The 24,985-nt window shown below is 39.2% G+C and overlaps 1 protein-coding gene across 2 annotated transcripts; it reads left to right on the top strand.

The window, feature by feature from the left end:
* The first annotated feature begins 4,197 nt into the window (after nt 1–4,197).
* Nucleotides 4,198–23,145, top strand: LOC145553809 (fibroblast growth factor 4-like). 2 transcript variants are annotated; one of them, XM_081612815.1, is made up of 3 exons: nt 4,198–6,594; nt 11,953–12,056; nt 22,831–23,145. In XM_081612815.1, the coding sequence occupies exons 1-3, from the start codon at nt 6,303–6,305 to the stop codon at nt 23,005–23,007; spliced, it is 573 nt and encodes a 190-aa protein (XP_081468941.1). In that variant the 5' UTR covers nt 4,198–6,302; the 3' UTR covers nt 23,008–23,145. The 2 variants fall into 2 exon arrangements, 1 of the variants encoding a protein (XP_081468941.1); XR_014089857.1 differs by lacking the exons at nt 4,198–6,594; nt 11,953–12,056 and adding an exon at nt 17,538–18,368 and having other exon boundaries at nt 22,831–22,920.
* Nucleotides 23,146–24,985: the final 1,840 nt, after the last annotated feature.

Genomic DNA, 24,985 nt, shown 5'->3' with positions numbered 1-24,985 from the left:
GAGATGCTGGTCAGGCTCAGCTTGCAGCATCTTTAGCTGACCATCTGGACATGATAATCCCACACACCACAGGTCCATCAACAGCTCTTTGTCTAACTGACCTTGTCTCTCACCAGAAAAATGACCCTGTTGTTTCCAGAGTTGTCTTCTATGTTGAGCGGGCATGCCGTCCATCCAGGCGGGAACGCTTTGGTGAAAACCAACTGGCTTTAAAAATTCTGAAGCAGTGGGACAAACTAACATTGCTGGAAGGTTGTTCTTTACCGTGTCATAAAAGACCCTCTGACAAAAGGTAAACAATTTCAGTTTGTGGTCCCTGATGTCTGTGGTTTTGACTGGTGTCCATGATAATCAGGGCCAGCCACGAACACTCTCCTTGGCTCGTCATCGCTTCTTTTGGCATGACATGGAGAGAGATGTGCGAGATTATGTGAGAAAATGTCCCAGGTGTGTCCTCAGTAAAACCCCAGAGCCTGCGGTGAAAGCCCCTCTGGAGAACATCAAGACCAGTGCTCCTATGGAGCTGGTATGCATTGATTTCTGGTCGGCTGAGGACAGCTACAAGTCTGTGGATGTTTTGGTGATCACACTTCACAAAGTTAGCACATGCTTTCCCTTGTCAGGATCAAACTGCTAAAAGAGTTGCAAAGAAGCTATGGGATGGGTTTTTCTGTGTTTATGGCTTTCCTCAGCGCATTCACTCGGATCAGGGCGCAAATTTGGAGAGTGAGCTGCTGGCTGAGCTTTTGGAGCTGAGTGGTGTCAGTAAATCACACACCTCACCCTATCACCCGATGGATAACGGGACTGCAGAGAGATTCAATCGCACCCTGGGCAACATGTTGAGATCTCTTCCTCCACGTTCGAAGCACAAATGGCCTCAGATGATCCAGTCCTCTGACTTTTGTTTATAACTGTACAGTTCATGAGACCACTGGCTTTGTACCGTTCTGATGTTCGGGAGATTCCCAGGCTGCCTGTTGACCTTGTTTTTCGGAACGTTCTTCATGATGATACCATTTGAGACTACCACTCTTTCGTCAAATCACTGGTTGAAGATCTGCGTGCTACTATGCTAATGGCTGAGAAGAGCACCAGTGCAGAGCAGAAACATCAATGTGACCAGTACAACAAGAGAGCCAAGGGTCACCCTCTGTCAGTTGGAGATCAGGTCCTGGTGGCGAACAAGGGAGCCAGAGGAAAGCGGAAGCTTTCTGATAAATGGGAGCCTGTGATGTACACAGTGGTTGCATCCAAACCTGCTCTCCACATTTATCGAATTAGATACCGTCATGGCAATGAGCGTGTGGTGCATCGCAACCTCCTGCTTGATGTGAACTTTTTACCTGTGGGAATGACCATGGATGGCAATGTGAACCGCCATGCTGACAGTGTGGTTAGAGTCCCCTCAGCTACTGATCTACATGGAACAGAATGTTTTAGCGAGGCTCCTAGTGCTGTTCCTGCTGAGCCTACCCTACCTGACTCTCTGTCCTGCAGTGATGGGGAGGACCGCACTGCTTCATGGGTTCAGGATGTGCCCACGGCTCCAACAGTTGGAAATAGTGACCTGCCTCATGACTCTGAGAACTCCTCTATGGACACTGGAGTGCTGGCGACTGCTGGTTCCTTACCTCATCTTCCTGATGATGTTGGCTCTGTTCATCCTCCAGACAGTGTGGGAGGGGATGTTGTTCGCCGCCTAACTTCACGCTTTGGGAGGGTTATTTAACCAGTTTGTCGCCTGTTAGAGTCCATGGCTGTCATTGAGGCATTTTATGATAAGGATATTGTTCAGCCTGTTATTGATGTGAGTCTCCAAATTCTTGTTGTATAATTTCTGCCATTGTCTAGGATTATCTTTTTCTTTGTTTGCCTAAGCTTCAGTACCATTTATATGTTTATTCTGTATAGGGGGGTGTAAAAGGCACCTGTTTTTGTCCAAGGGATACGGTGAGATTTTGCTAGTTGTTGAGCGATCTCTAGTCTCCTGACCTTATTGTAGGGTAGCTGTTATGCTGATGTGTTGCACTGTTGCAGGAAAGAAAACTATTTTGTACTGGTACTGAGTGTCTTCTAACTGTTTTTCATTTTGTGTAATTCTAGGGGGGTGAATGTAACCTGGTTGTAATTATCTTTTATTATAATTACACAAAATGTCTTTTTTTTTGTTATATGTCTTGTTCCTTATCTTACTGAAACACCTCTGTCATTGTTTTAACCGTGTTACTTTTATTAAATACATCTAAATACATTCAGTTTAATACATTCAGTCTATCTATCTATCTAGATAGATATCTAGACAGACAGACAGACAGACAGACAGACAGATAGATAGATAGATAGATAGATAGATAGATAGATAGATAGATAGATAGATAGATAGATAGATAGATAGATAGATAGATAGATAGATAGATAGATAGATAGATAGATAGATAGATAGATAGATAGATAGATAGATAGATAGATAGATAGATAGATAGATAGATAGATAGATATTACTACTTTGTGTGCTTTGGAGGTTTTTTTGCGAAGTGATAAAAGCTGTGTAGCTCTTGAATTACTACAAAATAAAGCTGTATGTCCTTCAGCCCACTGGCTGCAATGTTGACACATTGAGATGCCATGAGACCTAAATCCTGAACATCATGGCATGGAGTGCATCCCAGTTTTCCATGTCTGGCATACAACCATTCATTTTAGCTTTTAAACTGGTTCTATTGATCCTGTTCCAGACAGAGGGATAATCAGTAGCCTAGCATCATGACCTGTTTGTTCTGAAGATCCTGCAGCTTCCACTTCTCTTCCTAACATGGTGCCTCCTCACCCTGACTCTCATACTGATAGGGGGAACCACAGTTGGGGTGCTTGAGCACCTGCCCCTTTTGCTCCTTGATCCCAAGTGCCCTTTTGGTCAGTGTTTTTTTTTTGGTATTATTATTTTCTAAGCCCTCTTCTAACACATAAAAACATGTATTAAAGTTATAAGCCCTCCGGTCACCTTCTTACCTTTGACCTTTTGCCCGTGACGCATGACGCAGTTGCCTCTCGCGCAGTGCGATAAGGCGGCTAACTGGAGCTCAACGTAGCGAACGTTCCAGATTATAGAACCATTTTTGGTGAATAAAATAAAAAGTTTTTGGTGAATAAAGTGGAGTAGACCAGCTACTTGTCAGATGACGGAAAACGTTGAAGTATCGTTTCTGCTTCAACTCGGAGTCGCGGTTTAAGCAGAGAGGTAATGAAATACAACAGACACTGACAGGCCTCTGCGTCTGCCTTTCTCTGAAGAAGTACTGAGCGGGAGGAAACAGCCAGGTGAGGAAAAACTGTTCTTATCTATCGATTCAGTATTTTTATCATACAGACATTAGGCTGTTGTTGCTGTGCTATTAGCTAGCTGCTAGCTAACGACTTTGCTAGCAAAGCAAGATAACTAAAAACTTCTTCCCTGTATCGTTAATGATATCATTCTTCAGTATTGCTCATGCAATAAGGGCACATCGCCCGTCCAAAACCAATCATCTCCATAATGGATATATGTCCGATCTTCTAATTTCCTTTGCTTCATAATGTACATTTCATTTATTCTGGCGTTTGGTAAATGTATCTTGAAGGAGAATAACACTTAAACAATAGTCCAACAAGGATATTAATTTAGAATTAAAAATAACTGACCCTGAATTACCATGATAGATTTAATGTATGTAATAAAAGTGTGTCATTAATGAAGGGGAAAAAAATCAACCCAGACTTTAAGTTTAGGGTCTGGTTCACAGAGCATGGAGTTAAATTTGTTTTCTAATTATTCAATGGGGGGAAAAAAAACTAACCTCGGTTAAGTAAAATAAAATTGTAATCAAAACTTTTGGAATTGTAATGATTCCTTTAAAAAAAAGTTTTGTTTAAAAGACTTTTTTTAATTAAATAACTCATTTTTTTTACCAAACAAACATTTATTTGCACACATTAGAAATCTTTTGTTGTGATTTTAGGCCCTGCTCACGACATCATGTGAGAATCACAAGCAAAACTTTGAGTCATAAACAAAAACTTAGAATACCAAGAAAAGATTTCTGACAAGTGCAAATAAGTTTGTTTTGCAAAACAAGTTAACTTCATGAGTCAAAAATGTGTGATTTAATTTTTTTTTAAGCAAAACTCAGTAGGCTTTTCTCATGGTGACAAGCATTAACAATTTAATTTTTGTTTTCTTAGGGCACAATGCAACCTAAAAGGTTGCATTGTGCCCTTGTTCATATTTTTAATAGTGTAATTCTGTAAAGACAAATATGTCTGGTGGTTTAGCTCTGATTTACATATCTTGCTAAATTACGGGTTTGAATATTGCAATACTTTCCTAGAACAAAGTAGACCTGCAGAAAGAAATTACTAATAAAATGTCTTGCATATGCATAGTTGTATGCTTTATATAGAGATGTTCGTTAGCTTTGATTGTATATCTCACAATTTTGTAATTTATCATTGTTTATTAAACTCTTAAAGTTCATTGGCTTTGTTAATATTCTGTCCTAGAATGTGGTTAGATGTGCCCTTTTTTTTTGTTGAGCACCTGCCCCTTTACTGGTCTCTGCACGGCCCTGCGCAACACCTTGTAGAAACAATAATCACCAAGATTATTTTTGCTGTTGGGTCTTTCATTTGAACATGTTTTGTTGATTTTTCTTTCTTTGTTTTTTCTCCTAAAGTTATGAATGGTTTGATAAGCCAATCAGATGAGGATATGCTGGTCTCAGCGTCCTGGTTGCGTTCAGTTTGTCACCTTATGCCGAGATAAACTCAAAACCTTCCACGATCGACATATTGCTCTAGCAAAGCACGAACAGTTCAGAAACAATATAAAATGGGAAAAAAGTTATTTGTTAACTGATTAAGTCGTGTTTTAGATTGTTCTTGAAAAACTAAGCAGTCACGGCTGATTAGTGGGTGAACTCACGGCTGCACAGTGAATCCATTCATGTTTTACAGCAGACAGCCGCTCCCCTCTCTTGCAGGTACTGCGTACCTCCACTAATCTTTTAAGGGTACGCAGTATCCTGCCGTACCCCCTTACTTTCACCCCTGCTGATACGTCATTGTGCCTGCTAAACACATAAACTGAGTGGAGTGGTGTACCGCTCCAAGATGGCCGCCCTAAATCTCATCAGCGACAATAGGCGAGAGCGGTCCATGAGGCGTCTATCCTTATATTATGTCTTTTATTATAGTTATGTTGTGTTTTAATGTACAGCACTTTGTTTCAGCTGTGGTTGTTTTTAAAGTGCTTTATAAATAAAGTTGGTATGGTATGGTATGGTTGTAACGCTCATGTTGCGTTTAAAGGCGGTTCCGAAAAACAGGTTACGACATGTTAACAACGGATTAAACAGTTTTAACTGCTGATAAAAGTGACAGAGGACACAGATGTGGGAAGTGTGGAAGCCCCTACTGTATCAAATTGACCAAGGAATAAGAGAGTTGGCCATTCTAAGGTAAAAACCCAGCGCATACAGCATTCATGTTTTGTTTTTTGGGGGGGTTTTTTTGTCTTTTTTCATCCAGACGCTTCCCCCCCCCCCCTGCAGTGGCACGGCGCCCCCATAGGGGGCGCGCCCCACCTCTGCTTTAAGGCACGAAATTAAAAGCTTAGGATTCTGACTTGATTTCGGACTTCCCTGTTTTATCTTTGGACTCGACTTGGACCTTTTAAGTCTGATCGGGACTTGACTCAAGACCTGGGTAGAAGGACTTAAACCTAACTTGTGACTTGCAAAGCAATGACTTGGTCCCACCTGTGTGCTATTCTTATTTACAAACAGTTGATGCAATTGGTTTCAAATGGCGCAAGAGGAGCACCTGGGTTTATGCCACTAACAGTTGTGTTTCATTATTATTTTTCCTGCTTAAATGCTTGCGTGTCTATGTTTGTTTTCTGTCACTGCATGTTCAATGTATTTTCAGTCTGTGCTTCTACAGCACCTGTGACTCACAGATAAACAAGACAGCAGGTGGTATGTGACGTAATGCAACATGCATATAAGTCTGGACTGTTACTAGGTGTGTGACTGTATGAGGATAAAGCAAAACCAGAAAAAAGTCATACAAAAGAAAAACAACATGCATTCAGAGTTGGATGTTTAGGGATGTTTCAGTATGCACTCTACAAGTGATTTTCACCATTTAGAAATCCAGAATTGTAAGCATTTTTTAGAATATATGCTGGTTTTTATCTCTATGTTTGCCTGTAAGTGAAAAACTTAGGCTACACCTGAGTTGCTTTCACTACTGGTATATAGAGTATGTCATTTTCAAGGTCCAAGATCTCTTTTTTCTTGTATGGGATCTTCTTGTGCAGCTTATATGCCACTCTTACACTCAGCAGGACAAAACAGAGCACACGCAATGCCAGATCATTGGTGCACAGCAGCAGCAGCTTCACTTTGAACAAAAGAGAAGATGCAGAAAGAGATGGACAGTATCTCCTGGGAATAAAAAGACTTAGAAGACTTTACTGTAACGTGGGCATCGGCTTCCATATTCAGGTCCTACCAAATGGAAAAATAACAGGAGTACACAATGAAAACAAATACAGTAAGTATTTTTGACCTTTCATGATAAAAATAATATCAAAGACCTTGATTAATGTAAGGAATTTGTCAAATAGTTTATACATTGACTACATTTTTATTTTTAATAAGCACAGATTGGTTGTAGTTATTCAATTTCAATATAGATGTTTACCATTGCATTATGCAAACTATAAATGTTACATTAACTGTGTTTTGTCTGCTCCTTATATAACAAATAGAAACTTTGCTGATTAAGTTCTTTTTGCAACATTATTGTTGCATAGAGGCTATCAGAAGAATGAAAATCTGTGATTAGTGGGAGATAAGGAGTTTGAGTATTAGTAATATTAAAGGCAAAGTGTACAAAAGGGTATGGTTGTGTAGATTTCCTATGCACCCTGAATGCAACGCAGGTGTGCAGCTTGGTAACCTCAGAGAGAAAAAAGCAGCGAATGACTGTGTGCGTTCATAAACCTGTAAGTTTAATGTTACCATTCATCCAATTATGTTTCTGTTAGAGAGGTAATGTGTCAGTTTATTTAGCTGTATATTGTATTTACAGCTTTGCTTTATCTTTATGTTTACATTGTAACCGTGGTTCTAATTGGCTTGTATTATTGTATTATACTGTTTGTTTACAGAACCACACACACACACACACACACACACACACGCATACACACACACACACACACACACACACACACACACACACACACACACACACGCACACACACACACACACACACACACACTTACACCTGCTTCATGTCCATTCTGGCAACCCTCTATATTAGCGGTTCTCAACGTTGGCGGTACCGCCCCCCAGGGGGCGTTCAGAGGACGGCAGGGGGCGCTGGCGGAAATTTTTACAAAAGGGGGGCACTGAGATTCCTTTGGGGGGCGTTTGGTCGAAGGTAAATTTTACACCTTAAATGCACAACAATGCCAGTTTAGACTTTGAGCAACTTGGTAAAACTGTATTGTGTAACATTAAATCATGCTTTGCTGCAACTGTATCGATGGCAGCTCTTCTTCTCTTCAGTGTTTGTAGCTTCTTGGCGCAGCTCCGTTCTCCTGCTCCTGGTAGCTTCACCGCATCAGTTCAGCGTTACATCGGCTGATGACGTTGCTGTGATTCACTTTGTCTGGTATTTTTGTACATATGTTTTGGCAGTTCTGTGATCATGTCAAAGCAGCACCTTATATTAAAAAGTGTTTTATTTCCGTTTGAAGGCTGCCCGCTTCCATGGAAGGACAACAGAAAATCGCTCTTATAAACATGTAATTACTAAAATGACGATACCTTCACTGTGTATCCCTCTGAAAAATGAACCCATTTAAATAAAGAAATCCATCCATGGGTGATACCACGATAGAGAGCGTTCATTTTATAGCGTTAACACGGTGCTGTAAGTGGTCCGGTATGAAACGGGTCGAGGGTGACGGAACAACGGTACCACAGCACTTAAATTTCAATAATCAGAATACCGAAATTGTTGCCGTTGTTGTTAAAGGTCAGTCTGCCTTTTCCCCATCGATACGCCCTGCACCTTAGGGGGTTAAAAAAAAAAAAAAAAAAACAGGCACACATTGCGCAAAACTCTGAAACAGGTGAAGCGGGACATAAAACAGACCGACGAACTAGGTGTGAATTATGGCAGAAAAACAGAGAATCCATTGCTGAACAGTGAAAAATCAACACATGACGATTAGGCGGAGCAGCAGGTGATGAATGAAGATTACTGATGGTCAATAAACGATCAAATAAATGTAGCAACAGGAAAGAAACTAAAGTGGACATAGCAATACATCAAGAGATAATAATAATCAAAGGAAACTAAATGGAAATGAATGAAAGAACAAAAGGCCAGTATAAACTAAGAAACTAAAGTAAATACAGAGGAATAAACTGGTATGGCAAGACCTTTTGAGCAATAATTAATACAGAGAACAGTATGGCAAGAATAAACAGACACTATTTCCAGGTAAAAGGTGAAATAATATTGTTGATGCCATTTGTTTGTTGAGACCACATCTAGTACTGAGAATAAATATATCTTACAGACCATAACAGTAAATAACATCACTTATTTATGTTTTTAATTAGATTTGATATATTTATTTTTTCAACATTATTTTTCATGTCAGTGTTAATGTCATGAGGCTGATGACTCCATGACACTTTGAATTTGACTCATTAGGATTTTATTAAGAACCAGATTTGTTCTTTGTCATTTCTGTCCAGTAAAACTATTAATCTATAAATCAATAGACAGTTCTATATAAAGATATAATCCATGTTTCTGTCTCACGGCATTAAAAGGATCTGGAACTTTAGTTTTTCCACTGAAAGCTCTGGTTTGCACAGTAAATGCCATGTGGGTGAAATTTTATGGATGATACTCTGATGTCCCATTCTCCTGAAGGCAGCACAGAGCTGCACCACCAGAAACCTACAGAAACACTGAAGAGAAGAAGAGTTATGATTAATATAGTTACAGTTCTATCCATGTTTTAATGTTGCAGAGCTCAGTCGTTTGGAAATAGTTCAAAGTTTAAACTGGCATGTTGAACATCTTTTATCTGGTCATTTTGTGTAATATTTAACAACTAGAAAATGGCAAAGAATAAGAATATTTTTCCAGTCTGATTGGCTGCCGTTAGGCCTTTTAAGTTGAATGTTCATTGCATTTTTTGTAGACACCTGTGAAAATAATTCCTATTCCCATGGCTTTTTTGTTCTCTGGGAAATTATTTTTGATGATAAATACAGAAACAAGTATAAGAATCAAAACATCTACAATAGTGATAGTAATATTAATTATAAAATAATGGTCAGTGCAAAGTAGCCTGCAAATTCTTTGGTGGGGGGCGGTGAGGGACTTGGATAAAGGCTACGGGGGCACTGGCCCAAAAAATATTGAGAAACACTGCTCTATATAAAGAGTAAAAACTGAACTGGTCTTTTCCTGATTTGTTCAGCATCCACACAAATCTAATAAGTGCTCTGATCGGACACTCTGAAGCGATTGCTGCCATCTCAGATCCAGAAGTCTTCCCAACACAAAGATTTATGTTTAGTAACTCAAAGCAAAACGTGCAAGATTGATTCGTTTTTGTTGGTTGTAGATATGGACTTCGAACTACTTCTGTATGAAATTATATTTAACATTTTTCATTTTTACATTAATGGGATTTATTTAATTACAAAACAATTAATTGAGTGCAGTTTGGAATTTTATTTAGAAGAAAGCAAATTTGAAATATGTCTCCATATTGGACCACTTTGTGTCAAGGTGTGGGTTCATCTTGACTGTAAACAAAACAAAGGAGATGGTTTTAGATTTCAGGAGGAACAGGGTTAGATCAAATCCTGTTTCCATCCTGGGAAAGTAAGTGGAGGTGGTTGAAGAGTAGAAGTACTTCAGTGTTCATCTCGACAACAATCTAAACTGGAGATGCAACAGTGAAGTGTCTATAAGAAGAAACAGAGCAGACTAGACTTCCTGAGGAAGCTGAGATCCTTCACAGTTTGCAGCAAGATGCTTCAGATTGCCTATTAGTCTGTTGTTGAGAGTTTCATCTTTTCTGCTGTCATCTGTTGAGGCAGCAGCATCAGAACCAGGGACCTAAAAAGGCTCAACAGCCTGATAAAGAAGGCTGGTTCTGTTCTGGTCCTGCTCTATTTTTCTACTGGGAATGACTGGGGAACCTCTGGAGGTGATGGTGCAGAAAAGAATTCTTCATAAAATCAAGAAATTTATTGACAAATGGAGTCTTGACAAAAGTTCAGTCTGGAAGACTCTAGTCGCACCTGCCTCATCAATCAGCGCTTCCCTCTCACAACCTGGACCTATCAGCGCCGGTCCAAGCCTCGCTCCAGCCAATCAGTTTTGGCTCCAGTTCAAAAGGACCTTCACCCATGGCCTCCTCTGCTCACTAACTGCGATCAACCCAACTCTGCCCCATCTCCACCTTCTGCTCCCGGCTCTCAGGCCTCATCTTCCTCCTACCGCCGCCACCAGTACAGGCCCCGGGGGGTCTACATTCCTATGCTGCATGAGGAATGTTCATCGAGCTTATCGAAGACCAGCTTGACGTCCCCGGCCGGGGCCTGAACGCCAAAGGATTTTGTTTATTTTCATGTTCATTTTGTCATTAAACTCTATTAATCGCTTTCTTTCTCCGTTTGAGTCTCTCCAGATTGAACTGAAAATTCTCCTTATGAGACTGTCTTATAAAACAGAGTATCTTTAGTCAGAGGCTTCTTCAAATTCATTTCAATAATGACTGCTACAGGAGATGTTCTGTGGACAGCCTTCACTATCTACAATAACTAATTAAATGAGCTACAAAAATATTTCAATTCCTTTTTCTTCCCCTAATTATTTAATTTGAATTTCTAACATCTGTCAATCTATTATATTTAGATTTAAAATTTTGTGACGCATTTCTTATTTCAATTAATTGAATTTGAAAAATAAACTAAGTCATAAAGGATATGTTGGTCTTAAGGACTCTAGTCATTGACTCCCCTACCAAACTGTCTGTTTTGTAACTATCTAACTAACTAGATAGTTATAACTATCTAGTTATAACTATCTTATAACTATCTAACTAGATAGTTATAACTATCTAGTTATAACTATCTAGTTAGTTATAACTAACAGATGAAGATTTTTCTGTCTTTATCTGTCCCTGGTGAGCATCATAACGGCAGTTTCTCATTCCTTTAAGCAGGTTGCAAATGTTTTTGTAAATCAATGCCAGTGCTCATGTACAACTCTGCTTTTTCAGATATTTTAATCACTTATGACATGTTTGTGAAAATGATGAAATTATGACTCTGTTGAATAGTCACAATCACCTCAAAATTTAAACATACAAGTCGTATAAGTCTTAACGACCAAAATGTTTACACAAGTTGTAATAATGTGTCAGGCATATTTCTAGATGGTTTCTATCATAGGATAGGTCTTACTTAGATTGCATGAAGAATCCTTTCAAATGAAATGTATTTCCAGATATACAAGAGGAGCTTGGTGTAGTTTGTAGCTTTCTGTCTAGTAACTCATCGATATAGAATCAGAGTGGACCACTAAAACTTGATGCACACCCGTGCCATCCAGTGTTGCAGATTTCAACACCAATTGACATTAATATGTTATCTGTTGCTCTCTGGGGTCAAATTGCTTAAGTTTATTACTGTACTCATTTGACTAAACAAGTGCTTAAATCTTCTCAATAATTAATTCTGTGAGGTCAACATTTGAGGGACAGAAAATATCACTTTGTCTTTAGTCCAACTTGGGAGTAAGAATTATTTCTGTTCAAATTTGGTTTCTCCATAATCTATAACTGCAGTTCTTCCCTCAAGGCCTTTTAGAAATTTCACCAGTGGAAAGAGGAGTTGTGACTTTGTATGGGATCAGAAGTGGTCTGTTCATCGCCATGAGTGACAAGGGGAAACTTTATGGTTCGGTAAGATACAACTTTTCTCTGCATAACTAAGGTTTTGATTTTGGAGTATTTGGTGTAAAACATCACTTTTATGTTTGATAAAACAGGCATTGGCAGACCATTAACAGTACGGTATAATTTGCAATCAAGATCCCACTTTTTTTCCATTGTTTTGTTTTATAAACAGATCTTGTTGATGGAACAATAAATAGTTTTTGATTTTGCAAGTTTAATTATAATGTAATTCAGTATTTTCACTGCATTTCTTATTTGGTGGTGGAAAATTAAAGCTCACAACAATAAAGTGGAAAACATGTGGAAAAACTACAATTAATTGAATGTTACAATGGGGACGTAGGATTCATCCTATAAATTACAATGAACAGCTCCTATTCCAACAGATAGTATATTTGCAATACTTACTCTTTTGATATGCTGTACTTGTTTGATGCTAACCCCTAAAACATTGAAAAGGTCTGACTTACAAAGGGAACTGATCCAAATACAGACTCAGATTTACTTGAAAGTTTTGAGAAAAAACTTTTCGGAATAGTTTTACTAAACTGTACTTTTACTCAACTAAAATCTTTCTCTTACAATAACTTCCCTGAATTAAAAACAAAAATGTATCAGATATTGACACACCTGCAGTTTAAGTTAAAGTGAAACATTTTGTTTATGCTCGAGTTTTGTTATTCTAATTTTCTATCTGCTGAGCCTGCTGTGTCATTTATATAATACAGATATATTTACTAGCCATAGCTTACTCCAAGCTTAGAAGTGCAAGCACTCTAAACAACCCTAGATAGTAGGGTCACATCTTTGCTATCAGTAAAATGTTTTTGACATGCCTCTTGCGCTGACTTCAATTGCTTAATATTTGGAAACATGGACAACATGGACTGAATGGCTTCATTCACTTCCATTCAGTCCATGTTGGAAGTGATGCTAAACTACAACCCCTCTACAGGCAGATTATATTTCAAAAACAACACAAAAAAATCGACATCCTTCTTCACAACAACTCCTTCAGTTCGTTGAGTGGTTGAAATTAACCCAAAGAAATTTACTTCATAGGAAGAAATCTCAGATGGAACACTGAAGGGAGATGAGAATCAAGTGAAATTGCTGAGGAAGGCAGTGGCCAGGGGAGCTATGCTTCCCTTCTCCATCACACCTGAAAGAAATAGTTAAGATTTCAAACAAATTTTGCATCTACCCCTATACACAGACTTATGGGATCATTTGGAATAATGGTTATTAAGCATAGCACAAATTTTAATGATTGTTGCGTTATTATATCATTATTATTACTATATTACTATAGCAAATGGACTGTCATCACCAGGGGCCCTGCCAAAAATCGTGGGCCCCCTGACAAAAAATTTGTTTGGGCCCCCCGCGCAGCTGCTGTTACAATTTGAGTATATTTGACCCTTAAAAAGCGTCACAATTTTAAAGGCTTGCATCTGCCTTGCTTTCTTTGGTTTAATACTGATAATTAGCACAATATTTACTGCTCATGAATTTAACATCCAACAGTCCACATCCAGTATGCAAGTAGGTTGCTTAACTTTTTTTCTATTAGTTTTACTGAAATGTCTCTCCCCATGAGCAATAATCAAAAGAAACATGCAAAATACATATAAAGCAATCCAGACTTCTCAAAAATGCTATGTAGTTGCATTTTATTCAAGCTGTAGTGCATAACTTTAATAAAAAATGTTTTCTCCATATTTGTTAAAGTTGTCACATTGTCATGGCAGTTTGTTATGAGGCAGATAATCTGTAAAAACAATCAATCTCCTCCATCTTCTTCCTGAATTACTATTACTGGTTAAAGTAATGCACTGTTCTGATGAAAACAACCAATAAGACGCTCTTAGCACTGTCAATCAACTTCATTCACTCACTGCTAAATGTGCTAATGGCGGAGAAACAACTTATTACATGAAACCATTTATCTGCCGTTATCCGTAGCTATGCTAGCTAAACTGACATTCACAGTTTGAATCTGCGCAGCTCTGTGCTATGCTAGCTGCAGCATGGCACAAATCGAGGAGGAAGGATGAGCAACACTACATGAGATTGTGATTGACAGCACTAAAACTCTCCTGCCACTGACTGGTTGTTTCTAGCACTGGGAGAAGGCAGAGGAAATAGATTTTTCACGGATTATGTCTCCTATCATACTGTCAAAACATAATGACAGTTTTAACAAATATGTGAAAAAATATTTATACAAGTTACATACTGCAGCTTTAATTTCACTCAGGAGAGAACGAGTCAGGATTGACGTGGGTTAGAGCTTCTGCTCACTCACTCATCTGTTAAGAAGTAAAAGACACAGGGAACAAGTTAAATATATGAATATGTTGGTAAGATACAGTGAATACATCGGTAGAAGGGTGCTGAGGTTGGACCTGACAGGAAAGGGATCTAGAGGAAGACCAAAGAGGAGATTTATGGATGGAGCGAAAGAGAACATGGAAGGTAGACGGTGTGAGAGAAGAAGATGCGGAAGATAGGGTTACATGGAGACTGATGACTCACTGTGGCGACCCCTAAAGGGAAAAAGTCGAAAAGAGAAGAAGAAAAATACATATTTTTTTATTTTTAACAAAACATTTATTTACAATGATAAAGTGCACAAAATACCATTAAAAACACAAGGTTATCACATCAGAACAAGCTTTACCTAGAAGCGCCAGTAAGCGCTTCTAGGTAAAATGTTTCTAATAAAATCACTACCTATAAGCAACGAGTGATCTGTAAAAGCCACCGGTAAAATCTGGCATGTTTTAAACACGTTAAAATGGTGTTCAAAACAATAAAAACGATCAAGACGAGCTAAAGAGATTCGGTTTTCTTTAATGTGGGACCATGTATACTGCCTGGAGCCTGCGTGCATCCTCCTCCATACATCCACCAGGTCATGAGACGAGACAAGCCGCCGCAGAGAATGTTGGGCCGCTGGATGCGGCTCTGCATGATTATGGTCTAAAAACTCATTTTCAGAACAATTAAAATCCCCACCTATAAAAACATAATCATCAGACCCACAATCTTACAACCTTTCCCCAATTAAAAAAAAACAACGTTTTCTCTCTTTCTCTGCATTGGTGATAGGAGCATAAATATTAATAAAAACTATACTAAAATGATCAAACTTTGTCTTGACTAAAAGACACCTTTCCTGAATAACATGTTCAACCTCAGTAGAGTTTGGGGTGAAAGCTCTAGAAAAGAGGAATCCCACCCCTGCACTCTGGGAGGTGCCATGACTTAAAATGCCGTCCCCCCTCCACTCTCTACCCCAGTCTGTTACTATTAAATTGTCACTATTAGAGGTGTGCTGATCGATCTGCCACCGATCATAATCGGCCGATTTCCGTGAAAAAGTGTATGATCGGTGATTGCCGATCACGGTCTCTTGCTGCCGATCACACAAACTGATCATTACCTGCATCTTATTTCGCAGCCTGCCTGTGCAGCTGGTCTCCTCTTTCCTTCACACTGCACAAACGTGCAGCAACAAATCATAAGCGATGTCGTGTGGAACTATAACGCACTGGGTGAACGGGGAAGTTTGCGTGTTGCTGTGGAAAATTACCTCGGGGTCGGGGGTGAAGCAGGTCAAAATGCATCAACAATACGAATCTAATATGGCATAAAAACAATGCCATACTTGACGGGGTTTGGCTATATCGACAGTGGCGGAGCTAGACTTTTAAAGTTGGGGGGGCCAAGGGGGGCCAGGACTACCTCTGGGGGGGCAAAATTTTAAATGTGTGAGCACATCTATATATATATATATATATATATATATATATATATATATATATATATATATATATATATATATATATTTATATATATATATATTATATATATATATATATATATATATATATATATATATATATATATATATATATATATATATATATATATATATATATATATATATATATATATATATATATATATATATATATATATATATATATATACACTCATCCATATATGAGGAAGACTACAGGGCATTCATCGAAAGTGGCCTAGTCGATATATAATTTTAGAAAAACCTGAATATTTCTTTATTTTTTAAGCCCCTCTGTCATTTGACATGTTATAATTAAAACCTTTGACTGGCGCACATGGAGACATGATAGACTTTACGCAAAGAGTTCATCGCAGAGGCAACTAAAATCAATCAAATAAAATATCTTTCTCATGGACAATGAACTAAATGCGTCTTTCGTCTAAATGCGTGTTGATGAGTTACACCTTGGTTAGGAAGCTCTGTTTTGACAGGTAATTTGACAGGTAACAATATTTCGGGTCGGACCAGAACTATTTGCCTGATGGTGGCTCGGACTTCTAATGAGTTTACATTTAATGAGTTTGGAGCACACAGAGAAAACCTAAAGAGAATGTGATCTACTTATTGTAGTTTAAATAGAGGAATAACAACTGACTGTTGAGAGAGGAAAGAAATTAAAGTGCAGATCCGTTAGGCAGAAACAAGCGCAGAGCGCTGGGCAATAAATGCTCCACCGTTACACACCAATTAATCACACGAGATGACAAACGCCAAATATACAATATATAGTTACACTGCTTACGTTATTGATGTTTTAAAAACAAAACCAGTAAAAACTTAACTGAGTTAATACATCAGATTCCCTCCTCAGCCTCGTAAGAACAGTGAGCAGTTCGCTGGTTTCTGACCAGACTGTGATCAAGTGCAGCTGACACTTGGTGCGCAGACAGTTTCAACTTTACGCACATAGAACATCGTGGAGCTCATTATTAATCAGACTAAGAACAATATCTGTCAGAGAATCATCTCTGATCTGGACGCTTTAACGGACCAGCGGCTTTGGAGCGACCAGCGCAGCTGATCCGCTTCTGCAGCGTTTTTCTCCCGCAGAGGGAAGTGATGCGGGATCAGGAAACGATCAGAGTTCTGTCGTCTTCTAATCACATCATTTCGTGAAATGTTACCTGATTTCAAAAATGTTCTCGCAGAGAAATAATAAATGTTTCGTTTGATGACTACAAATTGGAAATAAAATGATTTTTTTCTTTGACGGACAACAAAAAAACTCTAGCGCAACCTCTGCTCCAAACTACGAACATTGTCGGCCCCTCTTCGGTTTTTTCTTTTTGTGGAGGATCAATAAATAACTTATTGGTGTTTTACCATCACCACCAGGTATGAAGTGCTTTAGCCTTTGAGTTGCACCACAGCAGCACAACTGAAACATCCAGGAGAAGAATATCAGCTTGTTGTTATGAGTATAAAGGAGGCTGGTATCGCGCCTGATAAAAATCTATTTATTTATGTCATCACATGGACTTATATAAAGTTTTATACATTTTCTTTTCATATATTTATTATTGTTTTTCTTCTTTAGATATTAGATTGACTTAGAATGATTCCAAATAATGTACAGGAATAACCTGGTGCTGTTACATGTCAATCATCAGGGGGGGCCAATCAGATGACAGGGGGGGCACTGGCCCCCCCTCTGGCTCCGCCACTGTATATCGAGGCTCACTGCAGTAAAAAAAAAAAGACATATGGAGGATCAGATAGCAGGTAAAGCAGCGCACAGCTACAAACACTCACCCGGATTAGCATGATGGTCAGAAAGCTAAACAAATAATCTGCAAAATTATTTAAATCAGCGATGTAAGACGCTGGTTCTGCTCTCGCTGTTGAACCGCTGCTACGCGCTACAGGTAGTAATATTTCACAGACGGAGCGCCGCTTCTGCTCCACCTGGTAGTGACTCTCACACCGAACCTCTGTTTAAAGCTGCAGCATCTAACAAATTTTTTTTTTTTTACATACCTATTAAAACTTTTGCTGTCCTAGCATGAGACGGATAACATCTGAAAAAATAATCGATCTCCTCTGCTTCCTCCCTGCTCTGCATAATTACTCCGCTCAGTCAGAAACAGCCACTCAGAACTAGCAGTAATCAGCTAGCCGCCATGATATCAGGAAGTTTTCATTCAGTAACTCAGGATTGTTTATTGCAGTGGTCCCCAAACTACAGCCCCCTGAAAAATACCAGAGAGCATTTAGATTTTTTTTCATATACCGTATTTTCCGGACTACAAGCCGTTTATATGTGGATTTTTCCGGGGGCTCTTTAGCAGGAAGTGAATCATTGGATGTCTGGTTACTTGCGTACCAACATTGAGCCCACAAACAGCAAAATGAGTAAGAAACAGATCAGATGTCTTTTGAAAGTTTCTTTGCAAAGGGGAAAAGGCCCAGAGAAGAGACAGGAGAATGGATTTATCCAGGACCGGTAGGTGAGTCCCACATTACAACCCCGCTCTGCGTAACCGGCTGCTAATGAGGCAATGAAGCTTCAATCTGCTTTGCCACGTAGAGACCAAGCAGGCTGTGGATATAAGCAACACACTTCGGGTGTCATTGTCTCTCATCACTCCCAGATGGGACCGTCTGGTTGCAGAGAAACAAGCTCATTGCTCCCGTTAGTCGTTATCGTGAGTTAAAATTTTCACGAAAGTAAAATGTTCGTTTTTGTGGCGCTTCTGTATCTTATTTCAAAGGGATATATAAACGTTACCATAGCGACCAGAGTCGGAGCGTTTGGGCAGTGGTCGAGAGGAGAGGAGTAGAGCCTCGGCCGATTCTCCAAACCTCTGTGACCACAGAGCTGATAAAAGTACAACAGGTTCGATTGGTTCGTGTTCAGCCACACGGCACGAACCGATTCCAGTCACGAACATCCCGATTCCAGAGGATAATCCAGTAAAAAAAACCAACATAGAGGGAATTTAGAATAACCAAACACGAATGACGATATAGAAGCAATAGTGATAGTTTGTGGAGTCATTTTAGAGATAAAAGACGTAATAAAAAGAAAAGACGGTGGATGAAGACGACGGGAGCAGCCGCTCTATTTGCTGCACTATGATTTGGAGGTGAATATGTTTTTTTCATAGTTAACATTTTACCTGAATAAACATAATAATGACCTTGTAGATTTAATAATAAACATTTCCACATATGATCTCCGATATCCGCCAGACTCTCAGTTGCGCGATATGTCAGCTGTTTGGGATTCCCCTACGTCACTGCGCTTTTTGATTGGCTACCTGTCACATTCAACAAGTTGTATTCTCGTTCCCAGTCAGGGAAAACCCCACAGGCTGCGATAAAAGGGCCAAGACGACCCAAATAGGGCATATTCAGTATTTAACACCAACATGCAGAAGCCTTATCTGACTGTTCATCCCGCCTCCCCCTCTCCACCTCCCTTCTCTCCTGGGCCGCAACAAAATGTCCAAGTCTTGACCGGTCGGCGGTAATAAACAGGTTGGGACCACTGATTTAGCACAGTAGCAACACGAAGGATCAGCACTTTTACTGCTACAGTTACGGTTCGGAAACTACCGTAATCAGTTCTGTTAAATCTAATCTTGGCAACTTTTTCTTTTTCAACCCTAATAAATGTGATATTCAATTGACCTGTTATTACTCAAATTTTGGGTGTCCGCCCCCCGCTGCTGCTGCTGCATTGCTGTGGAAAACCTAGAGCGGCAGAGATATCTAAGGCTTAGATGTGCATGTTTACTGGTTTAAACAACATAAAAAGCTTTGGGGTTGTGGTTTATAGTCTGGTGCGGCTCATAGTTCGGAAAATACAGACTATAATCCTTCCTAGATTTTTTCTGTGAAGAACCCAGAAAGAATTATTTGATTGTGCTTTCTGGAAAACGATATATTTTTTATATTTAGGCACTCCTGCAATCGTCTTTTTCTGTTTCACTTTTTCTGTTACAAACTGACTCCGGCCCCCCACCAGAGAAGGAAAAAGTTATGTGGCCCTCACAGGAAAAAGTTTGGGGACCACTGGTTTATTGTAATGGAACCTGCATTTGCCTTTGAATGTTAAGTTTTATACTTGAATTTTTTGGCAATGTTGAGAGGTTTTATTTGGACTTTTTACATTATTTAGCCTCTTCAAGGCCTTCATATGTTTTCAGTCTGTTAAAGATAGTATTGTACAATTTGCACAATGCCTATTTTGTTTAGTTTTTTTCTTGGAAAAAGTTATTAAAAGCAAGTTTTTGTCTAAATTTATGGTTCCTTTTTCCACATAATGTAACCGGTAGTGCTTGTGATTTTAAAAAAAAACAAATTAATTATGTGATGGTATCAGTGATCAGCCGTGATCGGAATCGGAATAGGCAGGAAAAAACCTGATCGGCACATCTCTGAGTTTATTGTAAATAAATGACATCAATTTTCTTTTGGTTCAGCGTTTGATAAATAAAAGCACATTTTTCAGCCTCCCTCGCCCTGTTAATATTCAAAGATGCTATTTTAAAAGAATTCATATTGGGTAACAAGCTAAAAACAAAATACCAAAAGACCATAAAAAATAAAGTGCTACTGTGCATAATTTAAATCTAACTTTGGTCATTATTTTCTTTAGTCTAAAAACTTCTGAATCTGTAAAACCTGATACCTCTTTGTTCCTATGATGTCTCGCAGAGAAATAAAATAATCTCAAATTAGGAAAATAACTTTCAATTTTTACTCCTCTGAATCCTTTAGTTTGTTCTAAAAAAATTTTTAAAAGATTCTGTAGGGTATCTAAGTTATGCTCGTTTGTGACACAGATATCTCGCTGGTGTCAGAGAGCCAGCTCTCAGCGTCGCTGCTGTTCGGCACCTCTTTCCTCTTTGCAAGCCAGCTTACTTACCTGCTTGCTGGCCTGCACAGCAGCCACCACATTCTTCCTTTTGCTTCGCCTCTTTATCGGGCTGAAGCTTCCAGCTCCATCGCCTCCTCTGCTTCACCTGTCTCTCCCCCCACTCCAGCTCCAAAAACCTACTCCGCACTGTTCGGTCTGTCCGCCTGCACCTCTCCCTGATCTCCACACACTAAATACTACTCATCGCCTCTCACTCCCTCCTGATCTCCCTGCACACCGTCTCTCTCCACCACTTCACTTTCACCCTCACCACTATTCACTCCATCAACACACAACACCGTGCTTCCACCCTTTCCCACACATGCACTCATTTCCCACCTCAACAGTACCTTTCGCCAGCTCCTCTGCAGCGGGCTCTTACGCTGCCACCATGGGCTCCCCCGCATCTGCCGCGGGCTCCTCTGCTGCGGCAGCAGGCTCCTCCGCTGCCCCAGCCTCACCAGGTGGGCTCCTCACCTGCTCAGCAGCAGCAGGCTACTGCTTCGCTGAACTCGACGGGGTCGGCCCGGCCCTGTCGAGACACATTTTTACAATATGACCCTCCTGACCGCAGCCAAAGCACTTCATGTTAGGTGTAGCAAACGAGATGTAATCAGAATAATCAATTCTGACATGAAAGCGCAGGTTAAGTTCATTGTCTCGTCTATTTATATATATAAACAGTTGTCTCCTATGGGAGACATGTTTTAGCAATGTTGATTTGCACCCTGACAGTACTTTTTAACAGGTGACACCACCTTGCCGTGCCGAGACAGCTTTTGTATCAGAAACTCATCACTAATAAACGGAGGCACATTGACAGGGTAACCTTGGTTGCAGGTAACGTGAGCAGCGAGACTTGTAAAAACAAACCGTTCACTGAAATGCCCACCTCCACCAACTATTGAGCTTGCTCAACCTTCTCAACAAACAAAACCACAGCACCATTCATTCGAGCCGCAGACCTTATGGACCCATGTCTAATCACCTCACCAACAGCCAAACAAACTTCCTCCGAGCTGCACGGAGAACTAGCGCCCACCTTGACGCTGTACTTCCCTGTCAGTGTGGAGAAAGCCCCAGCACTGACCTCCATGGCGTCGTCAGAGGCCGACCCGCCAGGCACGCCTGACGGGCACACCCGAACCCAACAAAAAACCCTTAAAATGTGACAAACTAACACAAAATCACAATTAAACAAGTAACATAAACACCCAGTGAAAAAACAGTAAGAAAAAAGCCAAAGATATAGAATATACAACCACTCGCTCTCTCTCTCTTCTTCCGCTTCTTCCACTCACCCTCCTCTCACACAAAGAAGAGGGTAGAGCTTGGTTCCCAATTAGCGCTCTGATAAGTGATTAACTTTGTTGATAATTTGCTCATAAGTAAATTCATAACAAAAGCTGAAGACTTACTGTTATAACAGGAATATGTGTATGAACAGAACATATCTAGCCCTATTATCCAAGAGACGTACTGTCATCTGTGTATTGCTTCTTTCTCTGGTATAATTTATATCACAATCAACATTTCTTGATAAATATATCACAAGTTTATTTGAGAAGAAGCATTTTAGAGCTAGTAAAATAAAATATATAATACAAATAAGTCCAACTGAACAATCTTGACTTACTTATTCTGTTTAATGACAAATGTCAAACAGCAATTCATAGTGCCCTCACTGCCCTTGATTCTTTATTCACATGAAGCTGCTTGAATTATGGAGGAAAATGTAATAGTTATGACAGGTCTTGGTTAAATTCATGGTGGATAAGTTGTTGATAAGGGTTGACTGTTAATCCTCAGAAAATGTCAACTAGCAGCTAAGCCAGATCCCAACAGGGTATTTGTAATAGCTGTCATATTTTAAATGTCTCAAATTGACGTTCTTTTGGAAATCCTTTTCTTTGCCATGCAATTAAATATTTACATTGTGCATTGAAGATAAATCTTTTTCCTCTTTTTAAAATAAAAAAGTGAATGATGAGCAAAAACAAGCTGGGAAGTTGATCATTGTTTCTGTCCCTCTCTGTTTTACTTAGGGAAGCTACAGAGATGACTGCAAGTTCAAGGAGAACCTCCTGGCCAACAACTATAACGTCTATGAATCAGCTTCCCATCCTGGAATGTACATTGCTCTCAGCAAGATTGGAAAAACCAAGAGAGGCAACCGTGTGACTCCCACAATGACTATGACACACTTTCTCCCCAGAACATAAGTTTCTAAGCTAACTTTAAAGCACATATCTTCCAAGAGAACAGTTTGATCAGAGATGGGGATTCTCTATAATCTAAAATGTACAAGGACATAAACATATTGTTCAGTGTGAATGATTAAAATGATTTATTGACAAGGATTGGATTCACATTCCAGAAGCAATGAGAATTTTATTCAAAATACCCAATGTTCTAAAAAAAATCACATGTAGCATTAGCAAACTAGTTGAACCATTTCACCCATTTTGTTTTGATCCGTCTTTGGCTCACCAGACTGCGACTGAGAATACAAGACAAAAAGTGTCTGAGATAAAATTAAAAGATTTGTTTTGTGTGAGCCCAGTTACAGCACCGGTTCCAGAACCCACTTCTGCCTGACTCTGCTATTTTCACATCAGCAGCATGTGCTTCTGGGTCAGTAGCTGGAGAAAGCAATGGAAAAGAGACGTCATATCCCCAGTGCAGTGGGATTCAAAGACAGTGGCCACTTGGAATGAAAGTGATTTCACAATAAAGGTCCACAATTCTGAACAAAAGTCCTGTTTACCGTCCACAATAACCTATGAGCTGCACAACATCAAACGGTACATCACATTTGTTTTGCTGATGGGCAAAGCTTCCATCTGTTTTTCTTTAATACGAGGTTTAAATTCAGCTTTAAACCTCTTAAGTAGTCTTAAAAAGTTTCTAAGGAAACCCAGAAGATTGCATCAAGTTATTGACTTGCAGCATTCACTCCTCCTGGGTGAGCACATAGCAACTATTGCTTGCATTGTGTCATTGATTTTGCAGCAATCCCTCATATCAAGCATGTATCTTTAACAGAAAGAAGCCTTCAGCAGAACCAGAACCAGGCTCAGTACAAGAATCCATCTGCTATGACCGACTGGGGTTTGAGAAGACAGAGCAGAATGCACAAGAAGAAACAGATGAAGTGATGTAGGATTACTTTTGGTGTTCATGAAAGTGAAAAGTTAATAGCAGGAGAGGGAAAACGATTAGGCGATGGCAGCATTTTCTCAGCCGTTGTTGTCCTCCAGGAAGATATTTCAGCCAAATGGAGTGCCAAACCAGGTGTAGCTTCTATGGAGAGGAAAATAACTGAGAGAAAACAAAAAGTTAACAAATGAAATAACAGCAAATAATGCAAACTGGAGAAGAGTAGAATAAGACACTGAGAAAAAGAAGTCAGTTTGCATGACCACAGAAGTAGCTCAGGATAACCTGAGCCGGTCGAACTAGCTTTATCAAAAAGGAAAGTTTTAAGTCTGGTTATAGAAAAAAATCTCCAATGGGATATTAAGTGATGTAGAAATTGTACAAAACACATTTTTTACAAAGAACTGTAAAAGTACAATTAAGCAGACAAAAATGTGATTTAGTGAAAGCAAAAGTACCACATCAACATTTTGCTTGAGTAAAAGAAAGTACTTTTAAAAATACTGTTGAATGTATGCAATGGTCTAGAAATATGATTAAGTGTGCCTGTATGTTTTTTAATAAATCAACAGTATGCCAATTTAATGAACAATGCTGCAAATAATCCATGTTTTTATTGTGTTTTCCTTCTGTGACACAGTTCACACTTGGACTTGTGATTCTGTGCATCAGAATTTCAGGATGACCTGTAGAGTTAAATGCCTCTAAGCAAAATAAGAAAGAGTAATTATTATACCTCTGGAAGTTTTTATTTAACACAAAAAAACCATTGTGTTATTTTAACTGCAGTAAGAACATTCAAGTAAATGTGGTCTGCCTGAGAAAAGGACTTTAGACACAACTAACCGCAGGATAGGCACTGATAATTTCCACTGATATTTCAACTCCACAGTTGGTCACTCCCAACTAGAATGAAAAAAATAATGAAAAACATTTTACGTTTCTAACACCTTTTTCAAAACTTATGCCTGAGAGATGCTTTTTGAAGCGGTTAACTCAAATAAGTTGTTGATTACTTTCCAACTAAAGAACAAATAAAAA

Source organism: Poecilia reticulata, chromosome 11 (assembly GCF_904066995.2).
Source record: "Poecilia reticulata chromosome 11, P_reticulata-male-v2, whole genome shotgun sequence".
Classification (NCBI taxonomy): domain Eukaryota; kingdom Metazoa; phylum Chordata; class Actinopteri; order Cyprinodontiformes; family Poeciliidae; genus Poecilia; species Poecilia reticulata.
This window is presented reverse-complemented; position numbering and strand designations above follow the sequence as displayed.